This window comes from Falco rusticolus, chromosome 1, assembly GCF_015220075.1.
Source record: "Falco rusticolus isolate bFalRus1 chromosome 1, bFalRus1.pri, whole genome shotgun sequence".
Classification (NCBI taxonomy): Eukaryota; Metazoa; Chordata; class Aves; order Falconiformes; family Falconidae; genus Falco; species Falco rusticolus.
In genome coordinates this window covers 103,777,112-103,801,324 of record NC_051187.1, presented here as the reverse complement: position 1 = coordinate 103,801,324, position 24,213 = coordinate 103,777,112, and the positions used below count along the sequence as shown (strand labels likewise).

Genomic DNA, 24,213 nt, shown 5'->3' with positions numbered 1-24,213 from the left:
TCCCCCACTACCCCAGCTACTATAAATCCAGGATTTTACACAGGACCTTTTGCATCCACATCCAGAAGGGCTGGACAGCAGCAGAAAGCATTCATCCCTCCTCTCAGAGGCCACTATTAAGCTGCAGTTGTGATGGTCCACAGCAGTGGACCATTATGTGCCTCATCTTCCTGGGCTGCATCTCCAGGACTTGCTGTGGTAGAAAGGAGTTGACAACCCACATGGGAACAGATCAGCTCAGGTGACCTGTTTAACAGATCACAGCTAGGCTGCCCCTGTGCAGCCCTCTTCCTAAGTCAAGAAATGTTTTGCAAGGGGAACCCTCTGGTTCTCTGAGGGCAATGCTCAGAGCAGGAGAGGGAGGCAGTCCTAATCAAAGCTGAGGGAAAGACGGATCGTGAAGATGAGACACCAAGCACTACTGGAAACAGCAACAACAACAACAAAAAAAAAAGGCTTTTAGTCTACTCCTACGAAGAGGAAACGTTCTTTTCACAAAACCAGTTTTATACTTTTTTCTAACCTTTGTTTTATCCAACAAGGCATCTTCCCTGCTTGCTTGATCTGCTGCTGGTTTTTCCTGGCACCCTTCTGACCACACCAACATCCTTCTGATGCCCGAGCCATGCTGAGACTTAATTCTGTGCTGCTTCTCCAATAATTCAATAGTCATCCTGATGAGATACAGTTCAATATTTGCAGGAACAAGTTTTCTAATTGCTTGAATTTTGGTGGTGTCTTGGAAAAAAGATATAAATACAATATTAATTGTTTTTTTAATCTTCTTGCCCCTTACTCAGTTTTCTTCTGTTGTAAAACCTATCAGTCATCCCTTATTATAATATAGGATAGATTAAGGCACAGAAAAGAATAAAAACAACATGTAGGTTTGACCCATAAGAAAGCAGATCATGAGCTCATGGGATAAATCCCCACCTCATTTGTGCTCACACAAACTTATTGTCCCCAGATTTAGTGTAGAACATCAGAATCTCCTGCCTCCAACTCGTATGTCCTATCAACCATTTTCTCTTGAGAGGAAGGCTACATTAGCTCAGGCTGAAAAGCCTCTCTGCTTTCTTAAATGTAGTGCCATGTCAATTCTCCATTCTATCATGGCACTCAAAAGCAATCTGAGAGTCTGGTTTGAGCCTGTAACTGCTGCTGAAAAGACACATTAATGTGCAATAGGACAAGAGTAACAAAGCTAGCAAGTCAGCAAACTCTGCCAGCCTAACAAACAGAACCACTAGGACATGGTTGTCTGCAGCCCCTGAACAAGCCCATGGCACCAGATGACAGCGTTAAGAGGAAGAACACTTCTCCTGTAGTTCTTAGCCTCCTCATCCTAAACAGGTATCTTACAGATAAGATACCTTGGGGATAATGCTACAGCTCTTATTCAGCATATTTTCTGTAGATGCCCATACTTACAGGCAGACTGCATCAGGCTGATGGTTTTCTCCAAAAACACTTGAGTAAATACAGGGTTAATGATGCCTGACTTTTCTCAGCAGCCATACAATTGAGTGAAAGCATTTGTAAAGGACTACCCTCTTTTGCTCTTTAATCAATCACAATTGCCTTGTTTTACAAGGCAATCTTGAAAGGAAAGGAATGACCCTGGCATTGCCACATTCTGCCTTGCCACAGCCCTTCCAGAAATGACAGGTTCTACCTAAAGCGGCAACTGAGCTGTCAGGTTTTTATTCCTTTCATCTGTATGCCACTGTCACGAGAACCTTCAGGTAAGGGCTGTGATACTCACCTGAGTCAATAGGAGGGTTACAGATAACATCAGAAATGATCTGTTGAACTTCAGGAGTCAAACCTGCTTGCTCCAGGTTGACAGGGTAGCCAGCTTTCATTGCCTGGAACAGGTGAGTGCCAACCTCAGAAAGAGGCAGAGATCTGCTCTCACTTATAGTCCTCTAGGGAAACAAAGGCAGAAGGGATTGAGGTGGCAGAAGTGTCTGAAATACAACCACAAGCTCAAAACGCGGCAACCTCCTATGCTCAAAAAGCAATCAGGGGAGACTGGCACACAGCAGTGCGACAAAGCTCCAAAACCACTTCATTAGTCCTAGTATTCATCTCTTATTTTCCATCTTGTAAAGAGCACTTTTTTTTTCTCTTGAGGCTACTACTTCTCAACTCGAGTGCAACATCTCTACTTGAGCTTACTTCAGATGAACAGAGGTTCTACAGGGGAAGGCTGCTGTGCAGCCAGCTCACAGGCTTGCTACAGCCCGCTCATAGCTCCCATCCGCTGTGTCACAACACTCGCCACCACCCACTTTCCACCCTGTGGCAGCTGAATCCCAGCCACTTCTACCACAAAGGAAACAGATGCCCTCGCCTCACAATTAAGTCCAAGTATCAACCCAGCTCCTACTTTGTGAGATTTCTGTGTCAAAGCTTCAGATGTCTCCTGCTGTGATGCACCTGACCTTCCAGTGGCCCATATAATTCATGACATACACGCAGAAGATATACAATACCAAACCAAGATCCCCCTCACTTTCAAACCTGTTAGATTAATTCTTCTCTTAAAAAATTTGTGTTCAAGAAAAACATCTCAAACTTTTTCTACCTAAGCTTGTACTTTTCAAGGAGATTATTTCCAACTGGTTACTTGTCTTCCTCAAAAGAAGATGTTTCAAGCTTCTACCAGTTTCTTCCCAGACGATACACATATTGTGCATATAATCATCAGGGTTAGTGGATACAGAGCATCAAGTTACCCATTAATAATTATACAACTGTTTCTTGTTAATTAGTCTTTAGGTACACTTTGAAGTTAGGGATTATTAGACAAGGTTTACTTATACTCTTGGGAGGGACAACAGAAAAACTCACAGCAACTTCAGTTTCCTACTGTAGGATTAAAAAGCAATAAATAAAACTGTATCGAAGCAGCTCACAAGGCTCATCTTGACAGGGCACATGGCATGATGCTAGTATAGTCACATGCCCTGTAGCACCTCAACAACTTAGACATAGCAGGTAACTTTCCTCAACTTCTGTTTGTAAAGGGAAACAGCTTTCCAAAATCTGAACTAGAAAACCACATTAATACTTTGCACTTCAACTTTAGTTTTGCATTGAATCTTCCCCTGAGCTTTGTTTCTTGACATGCAAGTCTTACACATTGATATGGCACAGGCTAAGGAATGGGAATTTGCTTTCTAAACCAAGAACAGAGTTAGTGGAATTTAGCCCAATGATTATTAACCTTAAAGATAAGCCTAAATACAGCCCCACATTTAGCATCCTTTCCAGCAGGCTACTGGATTAGGAAGTTTTTCTTATGTGTCTTTACTACTGTGACAAGATACACAGAAACAGACAGAATACCTGCTACAGAACAGCATGCTGTGTAACAGTACTGAACAGTTCTGCCTGATGCCCTGCCAATCTGTGTGGGCAATGTATCGAGTAGGGAGCTGTACCTTATCTCACTGTATCCCACCTCACAGCAAGCCCAATGTTTTGTACTTTCACCGGTTCTTAGAGTTAAGTTAAACGAGCTACCATTTGCCAGGAAAGATACTGGTCTCAGTGTTTTTAAGCAACCCTGCCCCAGTACTGGGCAGAGGATTTAAAAGAATTTTCAAATCCCCCTCCTCTAGACAAAGCATCCCCACCATTAATTTTCAACGAGGACAGGACCTTCACAGGGAAGAGCTTACCAGAGAGAGATTTTTCTCTTGGAACAGGATATATGTGACATGCTCTGAGGGGGAGAGGGCTCTAGTATGCTTCCAGGGAGATGCTTTCTTCTGATCTTCAGATCCAGATATAGGAAATGTGTCGGTCTAAGGGAGATAAAGGATTTAGAAGAATTATATCCCAGTAACAGAGAATGGATCACTCTCCCATTATTCAAAGTTACCTGGAAGAGTAACATAAATGGAGTCATTCTTATCTACAACGGTTGGTTTTGACCCCAAGTCCACTTTTCCACAAAAAAAACAACCCCAAAAAACAAAGCAAAAGAGGGAATCCAAATGGATACCACTTACTCCTATCTTAATAAAGCAAGCATGGGATTGTCCAAGGGACTTGCAAAAAAACCCCAGAAAAACAGTATTAATACAACTTCTTAAGTGTTGCTCATGACATGTAAGACTACTGTGTCAGAAGAAACTGGGGTATTCAGTCTGCTGCTTAGTATGGGAAACTGCTCCATTTTTTTTAACTCTTTGCTCAACACAGATTTCTTGAAAAAAAACCCAAAAATGCCAGCAGCAAAGAATGCTTTTGGTCCCCATTCCTAGATCATAATAGCTTTCTGTGACACAGAAAGATGACTCCACAGAATCTTCTCAAGCATTACAGAGTAGCAGTATTGCTCCTCTACCTGCTTTCTAGATAAGTCCCTTTAACTGTATATTTACATAGAAATTAAGATCCTCAAAGCAGAACTGCTCCATAGTTCCTCTAATCCTCTGCTCCCACGGCCCCTCCCTAGTGGGGTCTCTCCTCATAGTGACTGATGAGGAGCCACTCTACAAAGAGAGGTTCAGACAGAGGAAACAACTGCAGGAAGAGAACCAATAGGAGTATTTCCCAACAGCTGGAAATCTAAGCTCTTCTGCCAGTCTCCCAAGGAGAAACTTCGAGGAAGAAAAGCCCTGCCCTCCAAGTCTGAGTCAAACCATGCTGAAGGAACATTTATTCTAGCCTTGGCCTCCAGCACCAGATCACAATAATACAGCACCTCTCAGACACTCAGCTTGGCCAGATGGGTGACCTTTACAAGGATGTTCTGGACTTTCAAGGTCACTACAATCTGGAATACCAGCCAGGTCCCAATGTCATTGTCAAGTAGCACGTTCAGATTTGGGAGGTCTACTTGTATCTCAGGCTAGCAAGTTTCCCTGCCAGGCCTGGATGGAAGAGCTGTGATGAGGACAAACTCTGAAGGAGAAACCCAACAGCACAAACCAAGTTATGTCTTTAAGGCTCTTGCAAAGCAGCAGACACTTTAGTAAATCATACCTGCAAACCATTTACTTGGCAGAAGTCCTTAATTTCAGCCAGGAGAGGTATCAGCATGGTGGATTTTGCTTCAGATACACCATCAATTCTCTTCACATTCTGAACACTCGTAGGCCTGGTTTAGGATGAATAATAAAAGCCATGGAAATGTCCTATGCCAGTGCTTTGAAACATCCAAGTGTCTGTGTATGACAGATCTATTAGGCAAAAGTTGAAAGTGTTATTACTGTACCCTCACCATCTCTTCAACTAACTAAATTCTGAATCATGAAGCTTGGCCACAGCAGAAACATTCAAGTTTGCTACTCAGTGCTCTGGAAGATCTGTTTACCACATCTTTATTCGCTTTTACCTCCCAAGAGCACGTAAGCCCAGAGCTCTTCCATGGAAGAACATAACACAACACATTCCAAAAGTAACATTGTCTAATAGCTTTTAGTAGCTGGGGAAGGCACTTCAGATGCATTATCAACTGAGCTGCCCTACAATACCCTCTCATACAACAAGAAAATATTTTTTCACCCTCCTTTCAGTTGCTGAGAGTAAGACTAAGTCGTGCTTGTTATTTTATACTACAGAGCCACCCATGCAAGGTAAGGGACAGCTCTTGACCTGTGGCTGACCCTTAGCAGGGTAAGGGCACACTAAAGTGATTAAAACACATTGGAGGGAAGCAGATGGAAAGATAAGGATTAGTACAAAACATACACCTTCCTCTGACTGGCCAACCTTATAGGAGGCTTGGATACAAAGTCAGGCAACATTGTCAGGTTTTTTTAGTAGTCACTAGAACGAAGAACCAAGTCTGATGTCAGTAACTTTTTTAACTTACACCAGTCAGTGGTTTACAAGGGCATTAGAGTAAATGAAGATCCTCAGGAAAAAAGCTTCTCCTCTACCCATGAGGCATGATCTCTCAACAAAAGCAGAAAGGGGATTCATGACTTGGCTTGCAACCTTCTCAGTTTGTACAACATGCACACATGCTCGTTTTACCTTATTCGGGCCATCTCCACCAGGATCTTGTTGGTTGCCAAGACAGCTGGAGGAATTACCTTCTCATTAGCTACCTTCTGTCTAGCAGTCAGCAACTTGCCATACAGAGCAGCCTGTGAAGAAGAGTGCCAAATTCTCAAGAAGCAGCTCTAAATCACTCACATAGGTATAATTAAGGAGAGGAAAACTTACAACTTCCCTCATTCTGACACTAATATACAGAAAGACTGCAATCCATTAACCCATCCTGACAGTTAAATCCTCTCCTAGGACTTCTATTCAAAACATCTTTGTAATATTATGAGCTGCCCAAGCTTACTGCTCCAACACAGGACAACTTTGGTCTGGAGGTTGGCTACAATTCACTGATATCCTCCCTCTTCCAAAAACACCTTACCTCTAGTTCTTTTTCTCGGGAGGAAACAACAGGTTCTGGGGGCTTCAGAGGAGAAGATTTCACCGGGAAGTGCTCTGCAACACTAATAAAAAATAAAAGATGTGTGAAACAAGCCCTGCATTACACTGATTTATTTGGGGACTTTGCACAAGGCTGTGGGAAAAGCAGCAGCACAACTTACTTTGCCTGGTCTGACAGCACCATCAGACTGTGGTCTGCCACCTCATGCTAGCACTGCACTCCTACAGAACTTGAGCTGGCTGGGGCAGAATCAGCAGTATCCCTAGTGTAACAGAATTCCTCTGTGTCTCGTCCCATAACTTAAAAATAGCCTCTTACTGCATGAAGCTCAAGCAGATGAAGTGGCAGTTTTATGTAAAAAAACCCAAGCCAGCCAACCCACCAATATCCCTATCAACAGCTAGATTCACATATTTTTAACAAAAACATGTTCTTATAAGCACCTTATAATGTCCATTCGTGACATTATTCTGAGAGCATCCCACAAGAAACACCTTACATATTTTTCCGCAAGACTGATAACATTAATCCTGGCCAAAAAGAGCTAATAACTCCAAAAGCGTCAGTGACAAGGACACAGCTGCTGTGCTGTAAGCAAAATTAGCTGACATTACTGCTAGACACGTCTGCCTAGAAAACAGCACACCACAGCTACCATGTAGCTAATGTACTCATGTAGTCATGGGCTCATGTACTTAGGGATATCTACCTCTAATTAGACTGCTGTGATTATATGGCAATATCTGTTCACAGACAAGCTCGAGTAAGAGCATCCTTTCCCAAGCAAGGTGTGAAATAACACTTTTTCTGGTTTGTAGCTGTCCCTCAACTAATTTTTCTTCACACAGCTACAGTGGTGATTATTCAGCTGAAGTGACATATCTTATTCTCCTGTTATCTGCCAGCATCAGGATGCTTGCCTGAAGGAGGAATCGAACTGCTCAGAAATGCAAGGTGGGTTTAATCTGAAGCACCACACAAGCCAGGAAAACAAATTACTTGGGCTGCTCTTTGCAGAATCTTGTTTTATTTCTTTTGACCTGAGGGAGCCTCAGCTTGATCTCAGTCTTCTCTAGACTAGTGTAGAAAGGTAGAAACCTACATGCTTGCTTATAGCCCCTGCACTACACATACATTCAGTTCTACCAGCTTTAAGAGCAAGTCACAGCTTTGTCACTTTTCAACCTGAATTATATTTGTAAACAGTTTGAAAAAACCCATTCTCCATTTCCTGTGTGGTTAAAATCCATTACAGTTTCAACCATCACATAGAAAACAGACCGAAAAAACACAAGTCCAGTGTAAGTATCCAATATAAATCTGTTATTGCTCCATTTTAATCAACATTTGGATTTGAAGTAACACCAGTGAGAAAGTCTGCACTTCAGCAATTAATAAAGTTCACTTTGCCTGCAACACTACAAGTACACACAGCTTGCCAAATTTACCTATGTCTGTTGAATATTATAACAGTTCAATGTTTTGAACTATAATGCAATGTATGGCAAGTTTTAAGCACTTTTTCTTTTTTAATATATTAAAGATTTTTACTGTCACTTCATATAGGAGAATGCTGTTTTTAAGGATCATCCTACAAACAGTATCCCTATTAACACAAAGTTTGGTAATTCTGTTTTCATTTAGAACACTGTACCTGTTAAGCATGTTATTGCTTCTTGGAGGAGTTTTAACTTTTCTCTCAGATGAAAACATATCGTACAGAGACATCTATAAAAAAAGAACAAGACAAATGCTGATTTACCAGTCCTTCCACTGAAGCTGCTGTTTGCAGCAAAATACTCATTTGTGACACCATGATACACTCGCAATATTTATTTTTTTTTTTTGATACAAGGAAGGACAGACGACAAAGCACAAGAGGGTTTGTACTCATACAGACCTGTTTGACTGGCGACTGCGTTGTTCCTTTCATGCCTGGGGAGCGCTGCGTTGAGAGCATAGGTAAACGCCTACTGCTGTGATTAAGATACAGTTCGTTTTATTAAATTAGACCAAGTCATTTGTACAGCAACACTGCCACTTGGAGAAAAAAAAAGTATTCTGCCAAGCAAACTGATTTGAACTTTGTACAGGGATCTCTTTGGCAAATCAAAAGTTCTTAATTATTTATTTTTTTAACTGTTAGTACCATCATTCTACAAAAAACCACTGAGGACCTCTAAGACTGTTAATACTAAAACTTTAACAATTAACAAGAATCTTGTCTTATGGAAGAAACAAAGATTTTGGTGACAAACCCAGAATTTGTGACACACTTGAGAAAGATTTCATTTTAAAAATTCCATTACTGAAGAAAACAGATTAGTACCCACTTTCTGGTTTGCACTAAGCATATAGCTTTTGCTTACTGTTTGATAATAAGCATTTTTCTTCTAGAAGACCTGTAGACAGTACCCGAGAACACCACAACAGTAGAGCATAAGAAAGCAAAAGAAAACTGGTACTTTTGACATTACCCAATTAACTTATTTAGCAACACTAAGACAATCTTGATAACAGAACAGTTTCCTAAAGACAGCACCGAAGAGCTTTGTTTTAAGATTATTTCCTGTCACAGCAAAGCCTTTGCAACCTCCACTTCATTATTTTTCACCTCAGAAGGGCTGGTAAGAATTAAACGTTTGTGAAGACCAACACAATGCTGTTTATAAAGTATAACCAGGAGCAAAAAGATGACAATCAAAACTTAACATGATATTTTCTTGGAGCTATATACTCTGATGGTAAATACCCAACCACTACTGAAAAAACACCCCACCTTTGCAGACAAACTTATCAGGACTTGAAATAGTTCAGTTTTCACAGGAAGAAATACAAAGACAATTACAAAGACTATTACATTTTTGTGTTGAATCAGTTCTTGTTAGAATAAAGGCTTTTCAGTTTCATTCTCAGCTTAATTTTAATGAAGTAGGTCAAGTGCATAATTGGGAAAACAAGTCATTAGCCGCTTTATTTAAAGCCTCACCATTTAATTCTTAAACATTAGAAAGAACATGAATCTTGATGATTTCCTTCTACCATTTCTTTCCTTTAGCTGATTATGTTCTCCATGAGGATGCATTGCAACAACACGCTTCCAGGCTACCCAGAATCACTGATGAAGACACATGCTTTCTGACTAGTTTTGGTAGTTTCTCTAAACTACATTTCCCCACTAACCTTCCTATTTACTCAGCCATCTGATTAGCTCCACTAAAGGCCTCCGTGATGAGGCACTGTCAGACTGAAGCTGTAAGCCATGCACTCTCAGGAGCACTAGACAACATGTTACCTCTGACATGAGCAGTCAATAGAAATGCCTATCCAGGCACCCCCACTGACTTTTTTGGTATTACGATACTGCTTAAGGGAAAACTTTGCCTAGAAAAATCAAGTGCAGAAGTCTCCTGTCCAATCTAGCCATCTTCAGAAGCAGGCTTCTGAAACTTATCGGATGTTAAAAGAATAAAAAAAGTGCTCAAGAGAACACATGTACTATAATTACCTTCTAGGAGGTCTCTGCAGATTAAAGTCTTCACTGGACAGTAACATAAGACTTGGATTTAAGGCAGATCCAGGCTTTACCAGCCAATTTCTACCCTGTAAGACAGAAACCATATGGCTTGGCTATAGATTACTCTGAGAAGCTTTTGATGGGTAGTTTCACACCAGAAAGTACCTTCTGGGTAAGCACACATGTGGTTGTAAACTTGCTGTGCCCAGATACTTCTTTAAGGAATCCTTCCATTATCAGCTGTTGGCAGAGCAACTTCCACCAGTTCTCCGGCCAGTCTTTTCCACTACCAAAGAGAGGGTGTTTTCGGTATCTGTCTGGCAAGCGTTGAGAAAACTGAAATTTTTAAAAGAATTAGTTAGACATCTCTAGTCCCTGTGGAAGAAAGTTTCCAACACAGCCAGTAAACCAAAAACCTGGGATGCGAGAAGGATGTCCTCAAGAACATTTTTCCACAGAAGAACTTTTCAGAAAAATCACAAGCCAATACATTTTTTCAAGTTTACATAACACCCATTGCAACCACGACACATACAGCACCTCAACAGTAAGAACACAAGCCTCCTTCACGCCACCTGAAGAGCAGATTCATCTCTATAACCTAATCTACTCCACTGCTTTCTGCCAAGGTTGTGACAAGATTACCATTTTCTTTTGTAGTAAGACCCCAGACAAACCTACGCTTAGATCACAGACCAGGCAGAACATCTCCCTTTGTATATGAAGGGGGTTACAGGAACAACCCAGCCATCCACAGCAAAGCAAGTCATCTAGTGCAGTTTGTATTCAACCAGTTCAGCTCAGTCTTACACTGCATCAGTTCCAACAGCAGCAGTTACCCATTCCGTTCTTAAAAAGTCTACAGAAGTAAAAATAAATCAACAAGCCCTGTTTAAGTCCCAGGACAGGTACAAAGCCAGAAGCAAACTCACTACGGATGTCTGCTCTACTCCCCTGGCCTTCACTGCAACACAGTTTTTTTGTTTCAAGCTGCCACCGATTTACTCAACTCTTACCAATGGTTCAGACTAAAAAAAGCTGATTAGCTCCTGTCTGATGGGTTCTCACCCGCCCCAGTCTTGGGGTCCAAATGGATGTCAATGGGCTAAAGCCCCTTTAACAAAAGGGGAAAATCTTGGCATAAGCCTGAAAAGTGGAGAACCTTTCTGAAACAGGAAGGTAACAGTGGATCAAGCATTAGCAGGTTAAAGTGTCTCAGACAGAAAAAAGTTTCAATTTATTACTAGCATATGAAATCAACAGGAAGGAGGCTTCAGACCTTGTTATTTGCACTTGCCGAATCCCTCTTCCCCGAGGGGAAACTACATGGTCAAACAAGTTTTTTATATATATGCACATGCATTATATACACTAATCACATCCTCCAGGGAGTGTCTGTGTGTACCTACCTATCTGCAATGCTGGTTAGATAAGGACATCCCATGGGAGGGGGTGGTGGAAGAAAAGCTGGGGGGTGTGCCTGAATTATCACCTTCGACAACAGAAGACAGCTTGGTGGAAGCTCACCTCTTACCATTTATAGGGCTGGTTGTTAACACAAGTTTTCCAGATTCTTACCAATACTCCTACTGGAGTCCCTTTGTCATAGGCACTATGCAAACACAAAGTACCTACTCTCAAGAACGTGGTTTATCCTTATAAAATAAAATAAAGCAGGTTGATGTAGAAGAGGAAGCCAAGTGAAAAAAGTTAATCCAGGACAGGCAGCAGTCAGTACACAGTGGCCTGCTGAGCCCCGTACCATCTCCAGGGATCACAGCAAGGAGCAATTTGGAGAGTTTCAGACAGTCAGGGAGCTGCTACCCTGCACCTACAGCAAGAGGAGCAGCAGGAAGAGGAGCCTGTTTCAGACCCTTAGCAGCAGGGGATGGAAGCTGGAACAGCCAGCCACAGGGAAGAAGGACTTGGCTTGCTGCTTGATGGGATCAAGAGTCTTGATGGTGAACACAAGTTAATTGCCTACTGAGCAGGCAAAGAGAAAGCACCAAGTCCCAGTTGTCACTTCTAGAAAGCCCCCATTCAAATTTTAATATGCATTACTTTAAAGCATGACTACATTCCTAAGCTTTCAGTTATGCCAGTTACATTAATTACTCCAATGGCTGCACATTTTCAGAGCGTGGTTTTGAACTTAAACAACCAATTCAGAAATGGAAATCACTATAAAAGGAATAAGATGTAGAACAGTAAACTTTGCATCCATGTTTGGGCTTAATGAAGCTTGGTATAGGACTGACAAACAGAGGCCAAAATACAATTTCAGCTTCACGCAAGTCATATCTATCAAATGCTAGAGGTACTACTAAAAGCCACTCACAACCAGTTACTGAAACTACTAATAACTATAAAATATTGATGAAATAGCTACAAATTCCCCTGTTTGATAAAAGGAGACCTTAAGAGTTGCATATTCTTCTCAGTTTAGCAGGGTTTGCATAATATTTCTGTCAATGCAGCTCTAATTCAGCTTCCCAGAGGACCTTGTTCGCTTCTATGGTCTGACTCAGCTTTCAAAGATCCACTGAAACATGGTCTCCCTCGTGCTCTGCCTGAAGCCTGTTGGTGACCACCTGGACTTTACAAAGGGCTACCACTAACTTAAACAGAGCACAAAGCATAAACTATATACAAGCCCTTAAACCAACACATCAGTCAGCCCTACACAGATACAGCATGTAAACTGATGGTGACATTGATTATTTCATACATTCATTCTAGAGCATGCATGGATTCAATGGAGCAAAGAACTATGTTGGTCCACAAAAGGGTATTCTTGTAGGCAGTAAAAGGTTATTCTGTATTTGCAGTACAAATGTGGCATCATCTTCACTTCCAGTAACATTTAATAAATTAATAATCAAGACTACATTAGAGTCTGTTAAAGACTTATTTTTCCCCTTGAACACACTTGTGTGACAATTAGCAGCTTCTCTTATTAAGGAAAAGAGGGACATAATTCACCTAGTTTTATTAAGTAACACAAGTGACTTCTTCCCCCGGGTTGTAACCATACAAAATTATTCTGCTCTTACTCACACATTGTATTTCTATGAGTTTCTTGCCTGCTGTTTAAAAAAAACATTGTAAGTACAGGTATGTAGAAATCACTTATATTCATTCTAGTACCCTACTTCCCACCTCACCACTGTCAGCCAGCAGCACAAAGCTAAAATGCAAGCTATCATTTGCTTTATTCAAACATAAACCAACTAATTACTGAGAAAAGATGTGTTTATTCTTCATTCTGAAAAGGCTATTCCTTTTAGGATACTGGAAATCATGTGTCATCTTAAAAAAACCAAAACTTAACAGTCTCTACAAAAGCATTAAACATGCCATAAAAACTGCAACAGCTCAAGCCTTATGTGAAGGGCTTCAGAACCTCTGCCAATAAACATGTGAACATCAGTCCAATTAACAGACAGTTATCAATTACTGACAAAAAACAGCCCACAAAATACAGGACAACAACAAGGCAAACAACAGCTAATATTTCTAAGCTGAACTCTTGGGTCATAGAGGGCTGAACATTTCACTGTTAAGAAAAACAGAACTAGAGGAGACAGAGCTTAGAGACAAACTCTTCCTTTGCTGTATATGCACAGAATTAAAATACAACATGCTTACAAGATCTACTATTTTGAAGGCTTTTACCTTTAAAGGCAACAATCCAGACTGCTTCATGAGAATTGGTGCCGAGTACCTTCAGAAAATCCAAATTAACATTTTCTAAAGATATGGGGCATTCTGAGGTCACCACCAAGGGGCTCTCCAAGGGACACTAACAGTCCCTCCACTATCTTAAGTCTTACAAAGATTTTTTTCTAACACTTACCGACCCTCGGAGAAACAGAATGGGTATTTTAGTTCCAAACTTCTCTTCCAGTGCAACCACTGCTGACAGCAGCTGATGTGCTGGCTTCCCGAAGTCCTGTAAACCACCTTCTGAGGCACTGGGGACTGCACAGCAAGAGGCTCTGAAACACAGAAAGAAAACTATTTCTAAACACATACAAATCAAGCCTCCTCCCTTTCTTACAAAGGTTGTCTATCAAGTGGTAACTAAATAAAATACACACTGCAAGTGATATTAGTATCAACAATTGCACACATTTAAGCATAAGCAGCTAAGACTGAAAACGTAAGACCAAGCCAAAGTCACAATCCCTTGTGGTTAAGACAGCTGTCCAACTGACCAGTAAGCAGTTCTTCATGGGACTTGCCGTGACAGAATAACTTTGTCTCCATCATCTTCTGATTTTAGTATTTGAGTATTTGGACTGATTTAAGCATATTAGACACTTTAATTGCAGCTAATAATAAAGAGGGGTTTGTCTTTTTTTAAGAAAAAAAAACAACACAAAGGAGGAAATACAGAAGGAAGAAGCAACCCTATTTAAGATTTTATAGGGTTTATAAATGCATGGGTTAGTGACTGGAAGAACCCACTGAGTTATTGGTACAAATCACTTCTAAGGAGGACAAAAAGGACAGTGATCTATTTCAATTTATTTCAGTTCTGCACCAATTTTACCACGTGACTCTTCCCTGACTGCAAAGATAGAAATTACGATATCTCAAATCCTCTTCTTGGTTAGTTGTAGTAGTGACTGGGCAAAGATTTCCTGTATGCTCAAGGGTTCGAAAATGTAGCTGGATAAGTAACATTTTCCAGAAAGCCACACAGCATATAACACTGTGTACCTGATCAGGAAGTGTCAGGCTACCAGCAAGAACAAGGAATCCTTTATTGTAACTTGAGGGGAAGTGTGTACACGCACACAGGAGAGAGAAGCTGAGGAAGGTGTTTCTGCTCATACCTGTGTGACTACCAAGCCCCTGGCTTCCCTTCAGCACAGCCACGAGACTATTAGCAATGCTAGAAATAACCCGTGTCAGCACACGCTGTAACAGAACAGCTCCCTTAATGCTCAGGCAATTTAACCTTAGACACACAGTATCACTCCACCTGCAATTGCTCCCTTTTGGGATTAATTACCTAACAGAACTTAGACTGTGAAATACGTATCATTTTTTTCATCAGTTTAAGCTCTCAACCCTTTCAGGAACTGTGACCATACTTTGCTTACAGGCTTTCCCACAGCATAACTTAGAGCTTAAGCTGCCTCATGGCTTGTTCAACTGTTTAGGATACACTTACAGACAGTTGTTCAGAGATAAACTTCAAGCTGAACATCTGCAACATCAGATGCATGAAAAGGTCCATTCTTTCAGATAATTTCCCTAGTAAAATCAGCCTGAGAGAATGTAACCTCTTGTATCAGTCTTCAGGGAAGAAAGCTTACCTGGACCTGCAATTATCACAGCATTCATCTGTGCCCATGATGCCAGAGGAAACCTTTCGGAGCTGTTTGTCTTCGAAATGAGACAGGATGAGTCTACCCAAGGGAACGCAGGGAATTAAGTAAAAGACCAAGAATTTACACATTAAATTTATTGCAGAAAACAGAGTTGAAATCAGCATCATTACTTAATTCACTGGGGAGCCAATTATTTAGCCTCAATTCCTCTACAGAAAAAGTTGAGTTTTTTTGAAAAGTAAATAAGGAAACACTTGATGCCTGTGTATAAATATGCCCAAAGCCATACTTTGATACTGCTGTTTAATACAAAACATGTTTGCAGAACACAGTCAGTAGAAGGTGCCTTCTGGTTACAGCCTCCAGTTGTGACCAAGTCAAAGGCTCTTAAAGCTGACTGAAATGACAAAGCATTGAATAGATTCCAGTACTCACTTCCTCCTGCAGGCGTTTGACACAAGGTACTTCTCCATTTTTCCCAGCATCTTCAGTTTGTACAACCGAAACTTTTCATTGCGTACCTCATTCAGAAGACGTCTATCAGTGAAAACATGAAGACCCCTAAATACTGAACCATTATTCCCCTCCCACATCAAAAAATTAATTATGCCAGACAACAGCCTCAAACTCACCAGAAACAGATAGAAAAAAGCCTACTAAAACCAGACCCCAAATACCTGCCTGTTTCTCCAGAGTCTTGATCATTCTAGCATGGCACATGCTCAGAAAAGCACCTTACTCATTCTTCTAGATATGACAGTTATTCTATACAGAGGGCAGAAGGACAGACAGAGCTTCTTCCTACCCTACAGGCTACTAAGCTTCAGAAATCCAAAGAGACACAGAGAAGGGAGGAAAGGGCAGAGGGCATCAAGAGAGGGCAATTTCTCTCGTTTTCTGGTTTTCCAGACTCTGGCAAGCTCTCATCAATGCCACTAACACGTTACAAAATATGCTAGGGTATCACCACTCTTCTTTCAATAAACTCAGAGGTGGCATGTTAGGACACATCTACCCAGTGCTTAATTTAATATTTTTTGAAGTAATGACTGAAAGCATCCAAGTGAGAAAATAGCAAGGGAGTACTTCGTGGGCGTATAGAACACTTGTTCTGCCCATGCTCTGAGCTACCAACTGCATCACACTCGCTGTGCCACATGGCCTCAAAATCAAGCCAATATTGCAGGTGCTAGGCACCACATTAACACAGCTAGACCATTCCAGCTCAGAGTTAAGCAAAGCAAGTTTCTGCCTGCCTGCAAAAAAGGCTAGGGCAGTAAAAGGTTTCACAGACTCTGGCAGTTGGCTGACAAGTTCAAGTGACTGAGTTCAGGTATTTCTGTGGTCTTATAACTGCTATGGACAAAGTTAACATGAGACTTCTACAGCTAGGACTCCCCCACCCAGATGTAAAAAAAAAAAAATAAAAAAAATATAAAATGTACTCCCCCGTTTAGGTGTCTAGGTAGCAGGAATAAAAAGTAATTCTACAGCACCAGCACTCTCAAGGAATAATGATGGGTCAAAAACCAAGCCAGATGATTTAGAAGACAGCAACCAGGTTTTACCACTGTCTGCATTGCAAAGCAGCTTCAGAAAGCAGAACTGGAACATGGAAAAGCTCATTAACATTATTGCACTTGCTGATTATCTTCTAGAAGTACAGCACAGTTAGTACTGTGTGTATGCAGAAAAGAACTTCCAACCATTCTGAAAATAATTTATCAACATTTTCAACCAAACCTACCCTGGTCCTCTTTCTTTTGGTATGTTTTGTGTCAAAGCAGTTGTCTTCAGTCATTTACCTGCTAAAATTCAGGTCTGTCATAGTCCACAAGATGTGACAAGAAGCAGGAAGCCCATCACGACCAGCTCTCCCAATTTCTTGATAATAGGATTCCATTTCCTTAGGGGCACCATAATGAATAACCATCCGGATATCTGCTTTATTGATGCCCATTCCAAACGCCACTGTAGCCACAACACACTACAAAACAGGAGCCACATGCTGGATGTTTTGAAATGAGCATGAAGGACATGCCTAGAATAATGCTTACAAACCTGGTGACAACTTTTTGCTACAGACTCAAAATCCAGCCTAAATTACAATGCCTTCAAACTTGCACTCAATTTCCACACAGCACTGTTGTTAAATCTGATTTCCATCAAAGCATGAGCACAGGATTATAAACATGCAAGTGATTATGCGGCAAACAGAGTGTCTTCAAGTAGTTTCTCAAACAAAAGGCACAAAACCTATTGTTAAGAGTAACACAAAGTCCCAGGATAACTCTTTGCCTGCTTAGCTCCAGGAGGAAGAAAGCAGCTCACAGAACTTGCAATGATATTGTTCCAGCCACCATTTTTTTTTCCCCTCAGATGCCATGCATTTTAAAGAGATATGAAGAAATTTGAAACATAAGCCAGGAATCTTAATACTGTCAGCATAGACCAACAATTTCTTTGCCCAGAATTGGAGACTGAGTAAATGGGAAACACATGCCGATATTCCCAAATTCTTTCCTCTACCAGAAACTCTGCAATTATAAACAGGACCAAGTAGACTTAGTTTCCTACGTACCTGAATTTCATCCCTCATGAACTGGTGATGGATCTCTCTCCTTTGTTTGATTCCCATACCAGCATGGTATGCACCACAGGCCACCCTGAGCTTAATCAATTCAGACACAACCTGTTCCGTGGCCTTTCTTGAAAGGCAGTAGATTATAGTGGGGCCTTCAAATTCATATGCAGAACTGCTATAGATAATAGCAACACGTAAATGACACTGAACAGAAGCAGCAACCTTTCTGCAAAAAGTCTGATTGAACCTAGTTGAAAAGGCAACGTAGCTCTGCCAGCAGTTCACCTTCTTGGGGATTTAGAAATCAAAACAGATTTTAAACTAGTCCACTCATACAGAAATTGTCTGTCCTTTGGAAAAATGGACTTGGAAGTTATTTGGTGCTCTTTAAGCTTATTTTGCAGAACACAGAAGATTCTGATCTCTGTAAAAGCAGCAGGATAAGGCCCCCCAATTTCCTTGAAGTCATCAGGAAATATGCTTTTACTTTTGAAAGTTGCTTTTGAAAGGTCTACTGTTATATAACAGACAAGCAATGAGAAATTCATTTATACTGCTGTAGAGGCACACATTGCAGCTTGCAACAAGAACAGGGCCAGACTGGCTACACCAATGGGCCTGCTAACAGAAGAGGACTGCAATTCTTCCACTCGGATTAGCTTTATAAGAAAATAAGTCTTGCCACAGATTTGTAACTACTCACACATTTTGTACAACACTGTTTAGAAAGTTACCCACCAGTCAATCCATCATAATCAGATTGCTACAGTGTCAGCAGTTCCTCCCAGGATCAAATGATCCTGAAGATGCTTAAGTTAGCAACATGCAAAGAGCAAGAGCCTATCTTCTTGCCTCAAAAGCTTTTTTTTTTAAATTGGGCGGGGGGGGTGGGCACAATAAGGGACACTACACAAGTGATTAGTCCGGTATGAAAGCTAAGCTCTGGAGAAAGCCCAGGCTCTTCCTCACCAAAACAGTTTAGGACTGCTACCAATTCTTAGCACACACTGCCAAAACTTCAAAATACTAACGCATATCTGAGGGATCAGTGAAACAGGATTAAATCCTTACCTTCCCTTCCTAATAAGGAACTGCTTCAAATCCCTAATGATATTTCCACTCTGTTGTCCAACTTCTAAGTATAAGTTAGGTCTGTCAAAACTAGTACACGTGACCTGGGGATTCTTTAGGTTCAGACAATTCACTATGTCTTCTCTAATCGATGGACTTGCAGTCGCAGTTAAAGCGACAATGGGAACCTGCAATGAGAGGCAGAAGTCACAATCTCATGGATTTTTATTTTAACTAAGAAAACCCTATAAAGTCAAAACTGAACTAGGATGTAAACAGGCATTTTAACCTCATTATGATCACTGGATCAGCTCAGCTATTTGAAAAATATAGTTAATATTTTGCTACCTAGAGGTTTGGACTACACTGTTCAGGAGAGCGGACAGGGACAGAACATTTACAATTTAGGGTTATCCTGAATCCATGCTTTCTTTAGCTAAATCTTCAACAAGTCTGCAGTAATTTTCTGATGTGGTTAGCTAAGTTTAGGGAACATAAGACAAAACTTCCAAGACTACCATGTAAAGTTCAGCTCTAAGCTTGAGCTTATGCAATATGCACTCAAGGAATGTCTAAAAACCACAGTCACATCTTCGTACAAGCCACTCAGTTTTAAAAATAAAAAATCCCTCAATATTTAACCAGAAGCTTAGGGACATCATCTTCCACAGCACAAGGATCCATAAAGTAATTTAATTTTCAGAAATTGCTGGTAGTCCAGGTTCAGAATATCCTTCATTTAAGCATTTAGAAAAAATCCACAAAACTCGATCACAAACAGACTGAATAAACTCTGAAACAGCATGGTACATACATCCAAAGAGCTCTATCACAAGACAGGTATTTCAAACTATCACACAAAATGAGATAGTACTCTTCTCTTACATTGGTCATCAAACATATCAAAACCTCACCGATGGTAGAGCTTTCTTTAACGAGCTTAAATTTCTAAAGGAATTTCTGAAGTCATGGCCCCACTCAGAAATGCAGTGAGCTTCATCAACAGCTATGAGGGTAATACCTGGTGGGTACAAAAACCAAAACACACAGCATGGACACACAAACAAGATAAAACAACATGGGAAGTGATAAAATACAAATGAAATTACACAATACAAACACCCCATTCTGGTCAATTTAAAGCTTTCCTGAGAAGGCACCAGCAGCCCACTTAAATTTTTGGTTTTAGAACGCTTTCTGCTGTACTGGCTCCCCAGGCTCATTTTTATAACGGCCTCTTTTGTAAGAAAGGCTCAAGAGCTTTTATGGATTCTCCCACTACCATCTCTGCCTCCTTCTCCAAGCTCCAAATATCCAAGATTCTTCTTAATGAGTTAAAGTCTTCAGCTACCTCTTACAGAACCCCTGCTTCCCGGACTTATTAAATAAGTCACAAATACTCATTACAGATGTCATTAGTTTTATTTTCTGGATTGTAGAACACAGCCTGAGTGTCTCAGGTCTTCACTGAGGAGATAAGTGAAAGTCCAGAAAAATAGAGAAAAGAGGTTAGAGATGCCCCTGGAAAAATAGCCTTGCATGTTTTCCAAATCAGAAAACATCCTCAACTTGTGTACAGATATCCCATTCTAATCTGTGTGCTCAAAGCACCCTAGCGTCAGAGGCCAAGCACATAGTTTCCTGGGACTCCATGTGCTCAAATGGCTTCTCTGCTCCCCAGAGAGTCCTTCCTGCTTACAGCACTAGAAACTCAGTTCCTTAGTAAAAAAGTTACAATTCTTTAGAGTTTACATGCTTTGAATTTACCCTACTATGAGATTCATCATCCTTGACGGAAAGAGAATTTTTATGATGCACTAAGGCATTTCAAAACAGAACTCCATTGTTACATTCTGAGAAAGATTAGAATACTTAAGAGGTTAAAACGTAGTGATATACATTGCACTTCACGTGATTTAAAGATGAGTGTTTTGGCACCTTTGTTCCTAGTAACTTCTGTAATGTCCCATGCCAAGGCCACACTAAAGACAATCCACTGATACCTTTCTTCATCAACAACAGGATCTTCTGGCACCATTTATCATCAGTCACTACACAAACCTCCGAGCTCGCTAATGGTAAGGAATTGGTGAAAGGTGTTCAAGCATTCAAAAAGTTTAAACCTAACTATGAATTTAAACTGCCTGCCAACTCACCCACACCATCCCCAACTTACCGATAGTTTGGTCAAGATCCTGAAGTAATTTTAAGTTCCCCGAACAAAACTCTGGAGTCATATATATGACCCTGTACTGACCCCTGAAACATCAAGCAAATACACCATCACAGAAGGAAAAACCCCAGACAACCCAACCAAATAAAACAAAGCCATGATTGCCTAGAATATGCAAATGAGAACAAGTACAGACTTCTGAACATGGAACAAGAGGAAGTAAAGACTGTAGAAAGCATTCCAGAACCATAGGAAAGCAAGGCAGTACACACAATGTTACAAGAAAAGGAAAAACAGCAGAGATTTACTAGCTTTTAGAACAAAAAAAGGACTGTTGTGATGACTTGGCGACAAATATAGGTCTAAGAGCTGTGTAAAATCATGTATAAATCACAATGTAATGCTGAGTCAACAAGCCCCATCGCCCCAGGCGGAGGGCACAAGAGGGTGGCTGTAGCCTCCCCCATGCTCAGCCTGGGTGAATGCAAGCAGGATCACTGACTGCCAGGTTCCAGGTCCGAGCCAGAATCAAGAGGTTCAGCGATGACAGATCAGGGCGACACCCTCCCTCTCCAATACACCTACGTCAGCACATGCAGTCCCAGAAAGCTTAGTTAAGACTCACGCTTTGATGCATTCTTGGATGTTTTTTGACTGAGCCGAACCAAGCAAGCAAGCTGGAATCTCTGACATTCTGCAGAAATGAAAAGCACAATCACAAACAGATTTACCCTCAATGCTTTCAGCCTATGCCAGAACTTTGTAAAGCAAGTTCAAGCTGCAAGGTCAGAGACTATTTTCTTCCAAAGACCTCCGTGGGGAAAAAACACCTTCTGAAAGAGCAGGAGTGAACAGTGGCTATTCCTGCCACCCAAACGCACATCCACTTCACCTCCAGCTGTGGTTCCCCCACCCCACACACCCTTTTCAGTGCAATAAGGAATCAGAGAAATAAAGGCCATTTTCCTTGCCCGAGAACTAACTTTACTAATAAAACATCTAAAAGAAGACCATACAGTAACTTACTTTCTTTAGTAAGTTTCTTACTTTCTTATGCAGTTCATCACATTTGGATGTAAACCTTACTAGTTTGCACTTTTTTATGCTGCCTTTCAATCTTTTGAGAGCCACTGGTGGCACATCTGCTAATTTTCAATCGGGTGGCTGCTTTTTAATGACAGATTCAGCAATTACGCTTATCAGCTCAGCCACCTCATACCTGACCTCTTTCAGGACCCTGCAACCCCTGTCCTCTTGGTGATTTACTGCATTTTGTTCCAGCCCTTCGTTTCGATAGCTTCTCCCACCTCGCTCCTCCATGTTTCTGTCTGTCCTTGGCAGAACTGCACCCCGACTGACAAATGAATTATGGAATCGCATTAGGTCACAGAAACTCAGCCTTCCCAGCCTTCAAAATGAATGACCCACTGAGAATGTGGTGAATAAACCCTCTCCACTGAGGAAAACCGAATAAAAGCCAAAGCAGCAGCTGAATACATATAGACACCCTGCTGATTAATACTCAGTCTAGGAGCTGGCTATAGAGACAGCTTAGGCTGTCCAGTCATTCATCTGCTTGCAGTCATGATGTGCAGCAGAAGAAGCAGAAGCTACCACATGTAATTGATGCTCCTTACTTCAAAAAAAATCTTCATATCCCCTCTTTCACAAAAGGCCCATTCTTTCCAAGTTGGACAAGGCAGGGATGAACTAGACAACTCAGCATGATTCCCACAGCTTAAAAAGCGTCAGAAGTGAATAGCTGTTATAACAGAAAGCAAGTACATGTAGAGAAAGCATTATCAGGTATTAAAATCAAAGAGATTTATCTTGATAACACCTATATCTGCTCATGTAAGAGCATTCAGTGTCACCCACTAGTTCCCTCAGACTTCTTACGAATTAAAGAGGCCAGGTGTTAGGAGACCTACTACACTGTCTGTCTTCAAAGTCTGTGCTATAACTTTGATCTGAATGGCTTACAGCTTCCAGCCGTATGTTGTTCAGATGTTACTTCTCAGACTCAAAGGAAGCCCTACCAAGTTTTGACATAACTCTCAGGCTGAAACAGCCCGTGAAGCTCCATCAGTTCCATCTGTGCAAAAAGGGCCCATGAATCCCGAAATACTTGAGAAGGATCCACCTTCAGGAACCACCCACCAGCATAGATCCTCTGCAAATTCAGCCTACAGTTCACATAATTGACAAATCCAGTGACCTTAGCCTATTTACGCAATTTGCATGTGTTCCTTGAGAAACATATGCTTTACAGCCGACATGCAAACAGCTTGCTGTACAAAGCTGCAACCTTAAACACCAGGAAATGCCACAAGCAGAATCCGTGGGTTTCCACAGGCAATACAGCAGCAGCTTGTTACTACTGCATTACTTACGTCAGCTGCAGCACCTGGTCCTCCATCAAGGAAATAAGGGGACAGATGACAATTCCTGTAGATCCAGTGTAAACAGGAGGAAACTGGTAGCACAAGCTTTTTCCATAGCCTTAAAGGGAAAAAGGCAGAAGTGAAACATCACGCTTTCTATGCAGCTATAACTACAGCTACAGAGGATGGTTTAACACCTTGTTAAGCACACCCCCCCCCCCCCCCCCCAAGTGACATTTGTTTTTGTAGTAGAGGAACAAAGATGCAAGGTAAGTATGCTCAGCATCCATTTGCTACCCCTCACTACACCAAGGTCAGTGACAAAGGCTAGGACAGACACACAAGTAGCCAGCATAGCTGGCTAAGACTGAAGTCTCAATCAGGGCACCCTGCTCATGTGAGCCACATGGACAGTCTCCAAGTTTGAATCCTACTCTCCCCAGAAAGGAAAGGATTTTTTGCTGCTACTTAAGATGTAAAGGTAACTTACCAGTTGCCATGACAACAAGATTATCTCTTCTGTCTTCTAAAAGAGAATTTATCACTTTCCACTGGACCCTTTAGATTAAACCAAGGGAAATATTTTATTCTCGCTACCACGCATAACATGTAAGTTTTGTGAAACCACATATTCAGTTGCATTTCAGGTTAAAGAAACACTTCTGGCTGCCTTGAGTGTTTTTGCACACTGCAACCACTCAGACATTGCAGCTACTGCAGGTAG

The 24,213-nt window shown here is 41.2% G+C and overlaps 1 protein-coding gene across 15 annotated transcripts in view; it reads right to left on the bottom strand.

Annotated features, from left to right (window-relative positions):
- The window catches only part of WRN (WRN RecQ like helicase), a 47,227-nt gene that overhangs the window by 3,688 nt on the left and 19,326 nt on the right, over positions 1 to 24,213 (bottom strand). For 10 of the 15 annotated variants that reach the window (XM_037392985.1, XM_037392993.1, XM_037393067.1 and 7 more), the window contains 21 exons: positions 23,980 to 24,047; positions 23,499 to 23,607; positions 21,731 to 21,799; positions 21,109 to 21,191; positions 19,847 to 19,953; positions 18,933 to 19,120; positions 17,859 to 18,036; positions 17,083 to 17,264; positions 15,713 to 15,814; positions 15,263 to 15,355; positions 13,792 to 13,933; positions 10,101 to 10,271; positions 9,927 to 10,021; positions 8,319 to 8,394; positions 8,073 to 8,146; positions 6,398 to 6,479; positions 6,001 to 6,113; positions 5,005 to 5,119; positions 3,693 to 3,818; positions 1,769 to 1,931; positions 524 to 738 (listed from right to left, as the gene is read on the bottom strand). In XM_037392985.1, coding sequence (XP_037248882.1) covers positions 524 to 738; positions 1,769 to 1,931; positions 3,693 to 3,818; positions 5,005 to 5,119; positions 6,001 to 6,113; positions 6,398 to 6,479; positions 8,073 to 8,146; positions 8,319 to 8,394; positions 9,927 to 10,021; positions 10,101 to 10,271; positions 13,792 to 13,933; positions 15,263 to 15,355; positions 15,713 to 15,814; positions 17,083 to 17,264; positions 17,859 to 18,036; positions 18,933 to 19,120; positions 19,847 to 19,953; positions 21,109 to 21,191; positions 21,731 to 21,799; positions 23,499 to 23,607; positions 23,980 to 24,047 — 2,551 coding nt within the window. Of the gene's footprint in view, positions 1 to 523; positions 739 to 1,768; positions 1,932 to 3,692; positions 3,819 to 5,004; positions 5,202 to 5,836; positions 5,918 to 6,000; positions 6,114 to 6,397; positions 6,480 to 8,072; positions 8,147 to 8,318; positions 8,395 to 9,926; positions 10,022 to 10,100; positions 10,272 to 13,791; positions 13,934 to 15,262; positions 15,356 to 15,712; positions 15,815 to 17,082; positions 17,265 to 17,858; positions 18,037 to 18,932; positions 19,121 to 19,846; positions 19,954 to 21,108; positions 21,192 to 21,730; positions 21,800 to 23,498; positions 23,608 to 23,979; positions 24,048 to 24,213 lie in introns of those variants that run through there. The other 5 variants (XM_037393001.1, XM_037393088.1, XM_037393011.1 and 2 more) reach the window with 4 other exon arrangements.